Source organism: Psammomys obesus, unplaced genomic scaffold (genome assembly GCF_907164565.1).
Source record: "Psammomys obesus unplaced genomic scaffold, mPsaObe1.curated_primary_1811, whole genome shotgun sequence".
Taxonomy (NCBI): domain Eukaryota; kingdom Metazoa; phylum Chordata; class Mammalia; order Rodentia; family Muridae; genus Psammomys; species Psammomys obesus.
Window position 1 is genome coordinate 38,353,455 of NW_026596079.1, and position 14,046 is coordinate 38,367,500.

The 14,046-nt window shown below is 37.7% G+C and overlaps 2 protein-coding genes across 14 annotated transcripts in view; both read right to left on the minus strand.

The window, feature by feature from the left end:
- Positions 1–14,046, minus strand: part of Rims2 (regulating synaptic membrane exocytosis 2) — a 483,148-nt gene that overhangs the window by 336,892 nt on the left and 132,210 nt on the right. The gene's annotated exons all lie outside the window — the stretch shown is intronic.
- The window catches only part of LOC129690785 (translation machinery-associated protein 7-like), a 3,395-nt gene continuing 400 nt past the window's right edge, over positions 11,052–14,046 (minus strand). Inside the window, exon 2 of the mRNA XM_055626639.1 lies at positions 11,052–11,149. Coding sequence (XP_055482614.1) covers positions 11,052–11,149 — 98 coding nt within the window. The remainder of the gene's footprint in view (positions 11,150–14,046) is intronic.

The following is a 14,046-nucleotide window of genomic DNA, read 5'->3' on the forward strand; positions in this document are numbered from 1 at the left end:
TGTGTGTGTGTGTGTGTGTGTGTGTGTGTGTGTGTGTGTGTGTGTGTCAGCTGGGATACAAAGTAAATAAACTGTAATTTATAAAAAAAAATAAATACATTTTTAAAAAATTGGAAAAGATGCGAAAAAATAAAAAATTAACAACAATTTTAAAACATTTCAATCATCACAGTAAGTCTGTTTTATTTAAGGGAGCTTTGTTTGCATGTATGTCTGTGAACCATGATGGCCAGAAGAGGGCACAGTATCCTTTGAACTGCAATTCCAGGTGTTTATAAGTCATGGAGGCTGAGTCCAAACCAGGTCCTCTGGAAAAGCAGCAAATGCTCTTAACAACTAAGCCATCTCTCCAGTCCCCATCATAGTAGTTTTATCAGTTATACCAACAGCAATAATACTGTTATCTTCAAAGAAATAACTTTTAATTTAGTATTGTTTAAGCCTACACACATACATAATTTTTTATTAAATATATGTTGTTTTTACGTTATTTCAATTTTTAGCCAAACTATGAAGAAAATGAACATTTTTTAACGTCAAAATTAAACTACCCTTAATACTGGAAAAGCAAGACTATATATATTTATTTAACTTATACATATATATACACATATATGTATATGTGTGTGTGTTATTTGCATCATATAAATAACTTAGGAAGTTTTACTCTTATCTCTTTCTGAAATACAAACATTCTTTTTTGGTAGGAGAGTTTATCTGTTCCACTGGCAAGATCAATTATGACATGCAATTTTCAAACTCCAACCATACAGCCCATACTGTGGTACTTTTATATATGTCTACTATGGAACAAAGTGCCAGGATATTTTTCTAGCTTCCAAACAGCAGAGTTTATATTTATCCTGTATCTCAATGCTAATATCATCTCCATAGGACTATGTGTTATCTTAGAAACCAACTGTATTTTCACAGCTAAGTCTCTGGGTCACTACTCAAGAAGCACCAACTGTGAAAGATGACAAAACACACATAACTTTCACATTAAATTTGTTTATAAATTATGAAGTCTTCCCTTACTTTATAAAAGAAAATTTCGATATGTTAGTATTGAAAAGCATTATTTTTTAAATTTCATTCCTTATAGGTTAGTGGAGCCAATAGTTCAGCATTTGAATGTACAAAAGAAAAAACAAACTTGGGATTGAAAAACTACTTTTAAAGAACTAGATGGGAAAAGGGATATGTATTTTATTTATATACAACCAAAAGCCCATATTATGGTCAACTGATATCCAGTAAGGAAATTGGGAAGAAAAACAGCAAGCACTTAAGTCTTTAAGAAAATCCATGTTTCACAGACCAGGGTGTAAAATGCATCTTCTACTTTAACATTTTGAGGGCTTTCTTAAAGAATTCTTTTTTGTTATTGCTCTCTTAAAGTCAATGATGTTGTCTTTGACCATATGGTGTTCTTCAGTGGCTATAAGTCCGGCAAACGCTGGCAAAATTTTATGCTGGTTATCCAGTTATCAGGAAGTACCTAATTAATAAAATACTTGTTTTAAGACATTTTCATTATCAAACAAAATTAAATAAACAGTGAAATCTCATATTCTACAACAACAAAAACACTGCACAAAAAGCAAAGGTTATTTTCTATCTATTTGCTGCACATACGCACCTATATCAAACCTATAGTTGTCCAAGGGTCCCAGAAATCTTGTTTCCTCATTCCTGCTAAAGACTGAATCAGGACTAAACTAGCCAATACAAACTGCAAGTGCAGAAGCAATGTCAAACACGTAGCATCACCAAAGACCTTCCTATCACACACCACTTTATCCAAACACGTTGCAACCTTTCCTTAAAAAGAAAATGTTCACTGTGTCTTAAAATTCAAGGAAAAGGTGGAATTTGTTAGCTATATGTTAGCTGAGAACTGTGTTTGTTTCACGTATATCCTACTCAGGATGAAATCAAGGAAGGAAAGCTAAGTAGAGTGGAGACTTTAAATGAACATCAGTTCATTTTAATGCAATCCATAATGAAACAAAAAAAGTACAGAACAAATACCAACCTATGCAGGATGCCAGAATAACCTAAGAAAGTCCTTATCAACCTGGAACATATTCTATTATTTTTGTAGGTCACTTAAGTAAAGGAAATTTGAAAAAAAAATTATTTCGACTGAGCACAGGAATCAAGTTGTGTGTGTGTGTGTGTGTGTGTGTGTGTGTGTGTGTGTACACATACAAATAGCATTTAAGATATTTAAATTGGGGGATGGGGAGATGACTGACTTGGCAGAGTGCCTATCACACAAGCATGCTGACCTTAGTGTAGATGCCCATCATGCAGATGGGGCCTGTAACCATAGCACTGAGAGGCCAGAAACAGGTAAATCACCAGAACCCACAGACCAGAAGCAATCAGTAAGGACCAGGTTCAGTCTCACAAAATAAGATACCTGACATCTACTTTCAACCTCCACATGTACGTGCACACACACAAACATAGACAGATTGATTTAAGTTATTCTGAAATAATAGATTGACTTCTATTTTGTCAAATTCATTATTGTAACTTATTATACAGCATGTTTATCTCTTAAAATTTAAAATATAATTACATCATTATCCATTCCCTTCCTCCAACCCTTCACATCTGCCCCCTTGCACTCTCTTAAACTCATGGCCTCTATTTCCTTAACTGTTGATACATGTATGTGTGTTATATGTGTGCATGTATGTGCAAACACACACCTAAATATTTACATACAACCTGATCAGTCATGTAAAATCACATGATTTAAGGACTGACCACTTCTACTGGATAATCCATTTGAGGGTTGTTTCCTGGAAAAGAAATACATATATATCTCTTCTGCCCTTACCATTTAGTTGCCAAGGGTCTCTGACTAGGGTTAAGGATCCTAGTGATTTCCCTTTTTCATGGTAGGATGGGTGTCATCCTTGTTCAGGTCTCCTCTAAGCAGGCATGTTGATGAGACTTCATGAGTATTTTTTTTAATTTTATTTTTTTCTTATCAGTTACATTTTATTAACTCTGTATCCCAGCCATGTCCCGATCCCTCATTCCCTCCTAGTCACTCATCTCCACCTCATCTCCACCGTGCCCCTTTCCAAGTCCACTGATAGGGGGGACCTCCTCCCCACTCATCTGATCCTGTTTTATCAGGTATCTTCAGGACTGGCTGCAGAGCTCTCCTCTGTGGCCTAACAGGACTGCTCCTCTCTTGGGGGGTGGGGAGGTCAAAGAGCAGCCATTGAGTTCCTGTTAGAACTAGTCCTTGTTCCCCTCACTATGGGAAACCAATTGGTTACTGAGCTACCACAGGCTACATCTGAGCAGAGGTTCTAGGTTACATCCATACATGGTCCTTGGTTGAATGTCAGTCTCAGAAAAGACCCTGTGCCCAGATATATTTGGTCCTTGTGGAGCTACTATCCTTTCCCCATCAGACTAACTCCCCTTCTTTCTTATGATTCCCTGTACTCTGCAAAGGTTTGGTCATGAGTCTTTGGTAAAGCTATGCTTATCAAGTTAATAGAGGCATATAAAGAGAAAACAAACAAAACTTTCAAAGAAATACAGACAAATACAGCCACACAAATAGAAGCACATGAACAGGAAACGAATAAAAAAGAAATAGATGCCATCATGGAAAGGCAAGGGAACCCATATTCAAAGAGAAGAAGGAAATGCTGCAAAGCATGAAAACAGAATTAGAATCAATGAGGAAAACACAAACAGAGAAAACCCTGGAGCTGGAGAACATAGAGAAAGATCAGGAAACACAAAGGTAGGCATCACCAACAGAATACAAGAGACTGAAGAGAGAATCTCAGGTGTTGAAGATAAAACCGCAGAAATTGATAAAGCACTTGGAGAAAAAACAAAATCAGAAAAGTCCCAACCACAAAACATCCAAGAAATCAAGGATGTCATGAATAGATGAAATCTAAGAATAATAGAAATAGATGGAAAAGAAAGATTCCAGGCTCCAAGGTCCAGGAAATATTTTTAAGAAAATCTTCTCAACTTAAAGGAAGAGATGTCCACTAACATAAAAGAGGCCTACAGAGCACCAAATAGACTAGACCCGAAAAGAAACTCCTCACATCACATAACAGACAAAACACTAATTCTACAGGACAAAGAAAAAAATATTAAAAGCAGCAAGAGGAAAAGACCAAGTAACATACAAAAGTAGACCTATCAAAATAACACCATACTTATCAACAGAAACCATGAAAGCCAGAAGGGCCTGGGCAGATGTCATGTAGACCCTAAGAGAACACAGCTGTCAAACCAGACTACTCTACCCAGCAAAATTTTCAATCAACATAGATGGAGAAAACAAAATATCCCATGAAAAAAACTAAACTTAAACAATATCTACACAGCAACCCAGCCCTACAGAAGATACTAGAGGAAATTGTCAATCTCCTGAAATCGACTACAGCCAAGAAAACACAGTACGTAAATAAACTCACAAAAAAAAAAAAAAAAAAAAAACAAAGGAAAACAAGCACACAAACACACTATCACCACTAACTCCACAATAAAAGGAACTAACATTCATTGGTCACTATTATCGACCAACATCAATGGAATCAACTATCCAATAAAAAGACAGACTAACAGAATGGTTGCGGAAACAGGATCCAACATTCTGCTGAATCCAAGAAACATACCTCTGCAACAAAGATGAACACTACCTCAGAGTAAAGGGCTGGAAAAAGGTTTTTCAAGCAAAAAGACATAGAAAAAAAAAAAAAGCTGGGGTAGCTATCCTAATATCTAATAAAACAGACTTTCAAACAAAATTAATCAAAAAAGATGAGGAGCGAGACTTTATTTCCATCAAAGGAAATATCCACCATGAGGACATCACAATCCTGAACATCTATGCCCCAAATACAAGAGCACCTGCATTCATAAATGAAAACATTACTAAAGCTCAAGTCACACATCGATCCCAACACCTTAATAGTAGAAGACTTCAACACTCCACTCTCACCAAGGGAAAGATCATCAAGACAGAAACTAAATAGGCAAACACTAACACAGAGGTACTAAATCAAATGGACCTAATAGATGTCTGCAGAACCTTTCGCCTAAACTCAAAAGAATATACCTTCTTCTCAGCACCCCATGAAACCTTCTCCAAATTTGACCATATACTCAGGCACAAAGCAAGCCTCAACGGTTATAAGAAGACTGAACTAATCCCTTGTATCCTATCAGACTACCATGGCCTAAAACTAGACCTCAACAACAACAGAAATAACAGAAAGCCTACACATGTATGGAAACTAAACAACTCTCAACTCAATGACAGCTGGATCAGGGAAGAAATAAAAAAATAAATTAGAGACTTCCTAAAATTCAATGAAAATGAAGGCACAACTTTACCCAAACTTATGGGACACAATGAATGCAATGCCAAGAGGAAACTTTGTACCACAAAGTGCCTTCAGAAAAAGGTTTGAGACATCTCATACAACCAACTTAATGGCACACCTGAAAGCCCTACCAAAAAAAGAAGCAGACACACCAAGAGGAGTAGACGGTTGGAAATAATGAAACTCAGGGCTGAAATCAATAAATTAGAAACAAAACAATTCAAAGAATCAATAAAACCAAAAACTAGATCTTTGAGAAAATCAACAAGTTAGACAAACCCTTAGCCAAACTAACTAAAAGTAAGAGAGAAACTATCCAAATCAGCAAAATGAGAAGCAAAAAAAAAAAAAAAAAAAAAAAAAGGATATAAGGACAGACACTGAGGAAATCCAAACAATCATTGGATCTTACTACAAAAGCCTATATGCCAAAAAAAATTGAAAATCTAAATTAAACGAACAATTTTCTTGATAGATTCCATTTACCAAAATTAAACCGAGATCAAGTATATATATTAAATAGATCTATATCCCCTAAGGAAATAGAAGCAGTCATCAAAAGTCTCCCATCCAAAAATAAATAAATAAATAAAAATAAATCCCAGGACCTGATGGTTTCAGTGGTGAATTCTACCATACCTTCAAAGAGGGGTTAATGCCAATACTCTTCAAACTATTCCAGAAAATAGAAACAGAACATTACCAAACTCATTCTATGAGGCCACAGTAACCTTGATATACCTAAACCACACAGAGACCCCCCAAAAAAAACTTCAGACCTATCTCTCTTATGAACATTGACACAAAATACTCAATAAAATACTCGCAAACCGAATCCAAGAACACATGAAAGATATCATCCACCATTACCAAGCAGGCTTTATCCCAGGCATGAAGGAGTGGTTCAATATACAGAAATCCATCAATGTAAGCAACCACATAAACAAACAAAAGAAAAAAAAAAAAACATGATCATCTCCGTAGATGTCAAAAAAGCATTTGACAAAATCCAACATCCATTCATGTCTAAAGTTTTGGAGAGATCAGGGATACAAAATATATGGCTAAACGTAGTATAGGCAATATACAGCAAGCCTTTACCCAACATCAAAATAAACAAAGAGAAACTTAAAATCAATCCCACTGAAATCAGGGACAAGGCAAGGCTGCCCACTCTCTCCATATCTATTGAACACAGTTCTTGAAGTCCTAGATGGAACAATAAGACAACTAAAGAAGATCAAGGGAATAAACATTGGAAAGGAAGAAGTCAAAGTTTCACTGTTCACAGATGATATGATAGTATACATTAATAACCGCAAAACTTCTACCAAAGAACGCCTTCAGCTGAAAAACACCTTCAGCAAAGTGGCAGGACACAAAATTAACACAAAAAAATCAGTAGCCCTGCTATATACGAAAGACAAAAGGGCTCTCAACACCTTTTACAAGAACCACAATAACATAAAGTCCCTTGGGGTGAGTCTAACCAGGCAAGTGAAAGACCTGTATGAAAAAACCTTCAAGTCTCTGACGAAAGAAATTGAAGAAGGTATCAAAGATGGAAAGATCTTCCATGCTCATGGATTAGAAGAATTAACATAGTTAAAAATGGCCATCCTACCAAAAGCAATCTGCAGATTCAATTTAATTCCCATCAAAATACCAACACAATTCCTTACTGACCTTGAAAGAAGTTTCATATGGAAAAACAAAAACAAAACCCAGAATTGGTAAAACAAAATCCTGTACAATAACAGATCTTTAGGAGTTATCTTTATTCCTGATCTCAAGCTGTACGATAGCGCAACAGTAATGAAAACTACATGGTACTGGCAGAGAAGCACTCTGGAGGATCAATGGAATCGAACAGAAGACAGAAGACAGCATATTGTGGATATGTGGCTAGGACTGGTATAGCTGGATCTGGAGGTAGTACTATTCCTAATTTTCTGAGAAAGCACCAGATTGATTTCCAAAGTGGTTGCACAAGTTTACATTCCCACCATCAGTACAGTAGGGTTTCCCTTTCTCCACATCCTCTCCAGCATGTACTGTTTCTTGAGTTTTTGATCTTGAGTTTTTGATCCACACACCTATGGACACCTGATTTTTGACAAAGAAGCCAAAACCATACAATGGGAAAAAGGCAGCATCTTCAATGGTGCTGGTCTAACTGGATGTCTGCATGTAGAGGAATGCAAATAAGTCCATACTTATCACCTGCACAAAACTAAAGTCCAAGTGGACCAAAGACCTCAACATATAACCAGACACACTAAACCTGTTAGAAGAAAAAGTGGGGAAAAGCCTGGAACTCATTGGCACAGGAGACAACTTCCTAAACAGAACACCAACAGCACAGGCTTGAAGAGCAACAACCAATAAATGGGACCTCATGAAACTGAAAAGCTTCTGTAAAGCAAAGGACACTGTCATCAGAAAAAAACATGACAGACAGCCTACAGATTGGGGAAAGATCTTCACCAACCCTATATGTGACAAAGGACTAATGTCCAGAAAAATAAAGAACTCAAGAAGTTAAACACCAACAAACCAAGTAACCCAATTAAAATATAGGGTACAGAGCTAAACAGAGAATTCTCAATAGAGGAATATCGAATGGCAGAGAAACAAAGAAATGTTCAATGTCCTTAGTGATCAGGAAGATGCAAATCAAAATGACCTGAGATTTCACCTTACATCCATCAGAAAGGCTAAGATAAAAAAAACTCAAGAGACAATACATGCTGGAGAGGATGTGGAGAAAGGGGAACCCTACTGCACTGATGGTGGGAATGTAAACTTGTACAACCACTTTGGAAATCACTTTGGTGCTTTCTCAGAAAATTAGGAATAGTACTACCTCCAGATCCAGCTATACCAGTCCTAGGCACATATCCAAAATATGCTCAACTATACAACAAGGACATTTGCTCAACCATGTTCGTAGCACCTCTATTCATAATAGCCAGAAGCTGGAAACACCCTAGATGCCCCTCAATGGAGGAATGGATACAGAAATTATGGTACGTTTACACAATGGAATACTACTCAGCAATTAAAAACAAAGAAATCATGAAATTTGCAGGCAAATGTTGGAAACCAGAAAAGATCATCTTGAGTGAGGTAATCCAGAAACAACAAAGACACAAATGGCATATACTCACTCATAAGTAGTTATTAGGCATATAATATAGGATAAACATACTAAAATCTATACTTCTAAAGAATCTAAACAGGAAAGACCCTAGGGAAGATGCTCAATCATCATTCAGAGGGACAAATGTGATGGACATCGGAAGCAGAAGAAGACAGGGAACAGGACAGGATCCTACCACAAAGGGCCTCTGAAAGACTCTACTGATCAAGATATCAAAGCAGAGGCTGAGACTGATAGTCAAACTTTGGGCAGAGTTCAGGGAATCTTATGGAAGAAGGGGGAGATAGAAAGACCTAGAAGGCACAGGAGCTTCACAAGTTGACCAACAGAGCCAGAAAAAAAATAATAATGAGCCCTGGGGGACCTGCAGAGACTGATACCCCAACCAAGGACCATGCATGGAAAGGACCTAAAACTCCAGCTCAGATGTAGGCCATACTCAGTCTCATGTGCATTTCCTAGTAAGGGGAGCAGATGCTGTCTCTGGCTTGAATTGTGACAGGCTCTTTGATCACCACCCCCAGACAATGCAACCAGTCAAGAAGGGGAGGAGGACATCTCCTATCAGTGGACTAGGGAAGAGGTATAAGGGGAAGGAGGGAGGGAGTTTGGGATTGGGAGGAGCAGAGGAGGAAGGGTGGGATTGTGAGGAGACATGGGAGGGGGCTGGAATACAAATTTAATAAATTGTAATAAATGATAATTAAAAAATGAAGCTGGGAAGTGTTGTCTCATGCCTTTAATCCCAGCACTCAGGAGGCACAGGGAGACAGATTTCTGAATTCAAGGCCAGCCTGGTCTACAGAGTAAGTTACAAGACAGCCAGGGCTACACAGAGAAACCTTGTATCAAAAAACATAATAATAATAATAATAATAATAATAATAATAATAATAATAATAATAATAGTAATAATAAATCAAAATGAGAATAACAGAATCCGGGTTAAAAAAAATGTTTTATTAACATATTTCACCTTAGTTATTTTCTTCTCTTTATGACCATAAAATATTGCTGTCATTTCAAAATAGATTATAATTAAAATATCGTTTTTGTAAGCTTTATGATAACCAAAGAGCAAGAATCTACAACTGACAAACAGAAAATAATAGTCAAGGACTCAAGCATATTTCTAGTCTAATTACTTAGCCACAAAGGAAAAGTACAAAAAAGAAAGAAGCATATGCTGTCTACACACCTACACACATCACACTGAACTCTACTAATATGTAATTAATAAATAATGATCAAATAGTGCACTGTATATCATGATGGCTACAATTAATTTTAAAAATTGTACATTTGAAAACTGCTAAGAGTAGCCTTCAAATCTTCTCAACAGAAAAATAAGATATGTGATATAGCTCATATAAATGTATATATACTATATCAAATATAATGTATACTAAAAATACAGCAGATCATTTTGACTTTTCAATTTGAACAAATAAGTATGTAACAACAACAACAACAAAAAAAGGAATGCAGACAGAAAAAAAAACTACAAGTGATGGAAATGAAATTAAAAAGCAGTTATAAGGCCTTTCCTCTTCAACAATTACTTGAATTTTAAATGAAATAACATTTAATCATAAATTTTTTATAGTAGATGATTTTTTATTTTATTTTATTTTTTTAATTTTTTATTATTATTAATTACACTTTATTCATTTTGTATCCCCCCATAAGCCCCTCCCTCCTCCCCTCCCGAACCCACCCTTCCTCCCCTTTCTGCATGCATGCCCCTCCCCAAGTCCACTGATAGGGGAGGTCTTCCTCTCCTTCTTTCTGATCTTAGACTATCAGCTCTCATCAGAAGTGGCTGCATTGTCATCTTCTGCGGCCTAATCATAAAATTTTAACCAAGCTCTTTCCGCCATCTTTCTGCACCATCCTGGCAGATGATCTCAAGAGTATCAATCAACAATGCTGAGAAGAGAGGCAAACGCCAGGTCCTCCTCAGACCATGCTCCAAAGTCATCATTCGGTTCCTAACTATGACGATGAAGCACAGTTATACTGGGGAGTTTGAGATCACTGATGACCACAGAGCTGGAAAAATTGCTGTGAACCTCACAGGCAGGTTGAACAAGTGTGGCTTGATCAGCCCTAGATTTGATGTGCAACTCAAAGACCTACAAAAATGGCAGAACAAGCTGCTCTCATCCTGTCAGTTTGGTTTCTACTGACAACCTCAGCTGGCATCATGGACCATGAAGAAGCAAGATGAAAACACACAGGAGAGGAAATCCTGGGATTTTTTTTTCTAGAGATGTAAAACATAAATAAAAAGCGTCCGCAGACTAAAAAAAAAAAATAATAATAACCAAAAATGGATCATGTCTACAACCGTAAATTCTGAGAGTATAAAATCTCTAGAAGAAAGTTTAGATGAAAGTATTTAGAGATAGCTCTGTGGACTTTGCATGCATGAGACATTTTTGTTCAATTCCCAGTACCACAAAAGATAATACTCCAGAATAGGTTTTGCCTCTGGTTCAGGCTAAAGACAAAGCTTCTAAAAGGAATAGAGGAAAACTTTTTGACTCTAGAATAGGCAACGATTTCTTAGAATCAATGATTTTCTTAGGAAGTACTAATCAACAGAAAATCAGAGAGCATCAAAATTAAAAATTTTGTTCATCAGAAGGTAGATAAGATGGGTATAGTGGCAAATGCCAGCACGTGGGAGGCTAAGGTGAGAGAATAAGGAATTTAAAGCAAGGCTTGACTACATAATAAGCTCCAGGCCAGCTTGAGCTACATAGTGAAACCCTGTTCATGACACTGTATATAATAAAATTATATTTCAAGAAATTTCAAAAGAAAACATTCTTAATGCATATAGCTTAAAAAGGAATATACAGTACTTTTAAGATTTAGTGTAAAAGTAGGTAATTGCCAGACTATTTCATTAAGTGGAAAGAAACTTAGCCGTAACCTTTTTAAAGGGCCACTGAGAAGTTAAATTGTAGTTACTAACAACATAAGTGCCACATTACTCGCTATTCCCCTGCCTCTTCAAGTGAACACCACTAACATACTCCCAAGGTAGACACCAGAGCTGGCTGGAACAATGCATGCATCTACAGAATACCCAACATCTTCAACTGCAGCACACATGGGGATTCTTATTAGACACCATGCAATATTCGTGAACAACTTGAGGATGCTGGGTGAGGTTTTGCTCCTGTTGTTTTGAACTGTTAAGACAGGTCAGTGAACTCCGCCCCACCTGAGCAGAAACCACACTCCACCTTCAGTACTTCAATTTAAATCTGATTAGGAGGCTTGAGCAGCACCAAAAGTGGCGCCTCTCACCATGGCTGCCCTTTAGATCAAAGGCTCTCTGGTTCCATGTAGGAGCTAGCAAATTCACAGGGCATCTCACAATCCCAATGCCTCATTTAGCCACACAATATGCTGTCAAAGTACTTACTCCAAGTCAAAGCAAGGCCTAAATAGGGAACAGAAGAAGCGCTATCTGAATAAAAAAAAGTATTCAAAGAAACAAGACTACTCCCCATCTGTTCCCTATTTGGTGGATCTCAGTTTGGTTGAACTGGTTCAGTGCAGATACTCTGCATTGGCTTATGACTACATGATGGCAGTGCCTAGGTTTCTCTCTGTAAATGAATCCCTTTGCCAAATACAGTTCAGACTGCTCACTACTGACAAGCGTGAAACAGGTAATGGGGGACACTCTCCCACCCTGAGAACAGCCTGGAGTTTAGTGGATGAGTGCAGCAGTGAGGGAAGCAGGAGGTGTCGGCTAGGATCTCCTGAAAAGACTGCACACCACTTCTGGGCGGCAATGTTGGCATGATCTGTGCCAGCCAGGAGGAGGTTGGGCAACTAGAAGTTTGAAATTCTTCAGTAAACTGAAAGCTTACTTAGGCACCAGAAACCTTAACAAGTAATCACATTAAGCCATGTACTTCCCTTACAGTATGTTTTACCCCATCCACACACCTGCACATACACACACACACAAATTCTGTTTGGGATAATGATTTAAGAAGTGAACTGAGACATGTGAAGAGGTTTGTTTAATCACATACTATATTGGGATGCTGAAGACCTGCAGCAGAGGTAAATTCCAAGTCTTGTTATAATTTTTTTTGTTTTGTTTTACTACAAAAGTTTATTACAATATACAATGGGCTCCAGGATAACACTTCTAGCTGTAGGTGGCAAAGATGTTATGGCAGGGGATCCAGATGTTTAAAGAGGAATGGAAGAGGATCACCATTACCTCAGATACGAGGAATAGCTTACTTTTTACCAGATTTCTTTTTTTCTTTTTATTATTATTATTATTATTATTATTATTATTAATTACACTTTATTTATTTTGTACCCCCCCATAAGCCCCTCCCTCCTCCCCTCCCAATCCCACCCTACGTCCCCTTTCTTCATGTATGCTCCTCCCCATGTCCACTGATAGGGGAAGTCCTCCTCTCCTTCCTTCTGATCTTAGTCTATCAGATCTCATCAGGAATGGTTGCATTGTCTTCTTCTGTGGCCTGCTAAGGCTGCTCCCCCCTCAGGGGGAGATAATCAAAGAGCAGGCCAATCAGTTTATGTCAGAGGCAGTCCCTCTTCCCATCACTATGTAAGCCACTTGGACACTAAACTGCCATGGGCTACATCTGTGCAGGCGTTCTAGGTTATCTCCATGAATAGTCCTTGGTTGGAGTATGAGTCTTTGGGAAGTTCTCTGTGTTCAAATTTAAAGAAATGCTCAACCTCATTAGCCATTAGGGAAATGCAAATCAAAACAACCCTGAGATTTCACCTTACACCCATCAGAATGGCCAAGATGAAAAACTCAAGGGACAATACATGCTGGAGAGGTTGTGGAGAAAGGGGAACCCTCCTCCACTGCTGGTGGGAATGTAAACTTGTACAACCACTCTGGAAATCAATCTGGCACTTTCTCAGACAACTAGGAATAGCACTTCCTCAAGATCCAGCCATACCACTCCTAGGCATATACCCAAAAGAGACTCAAGTACACAAAAAGGACATTTGCTCAACCATGTTTGTAGCTGCTTTATTTGTAATAGCCAGAAGCTGGAAACAGCCCAGATGCCCCTCAACTGAAGAATGGATGCAGAAATTGTGGTATATCTATACAATGGAGTATTACTCAGAAATGAAAAAATAAGGAAATCATGAAATTTGCAGGTAAATGGTGGGACCTGGAAAGGATCATCCTGAGTGAGTTGTCCCAGAAGCAAAAAGACACTCATGTTATATACTCACTCATATAAACATACAACATAGGATAAACCCACTAAAATCGGTACATCTAAACAAACTAAGCAAAAGAGAGGACCCTAACTAAAACGCTCAATCCCCATCCTGAAAGGCAAAGAGGATGGACATCAGAAGAAGAAAACAGGAAACAACCTAGGAACCTGCTACAGAGGGCCTCTGAAAGCCAGAAGAAGAAAACAGGAAACAACCTAGGAACCTGCTACAGAGGGC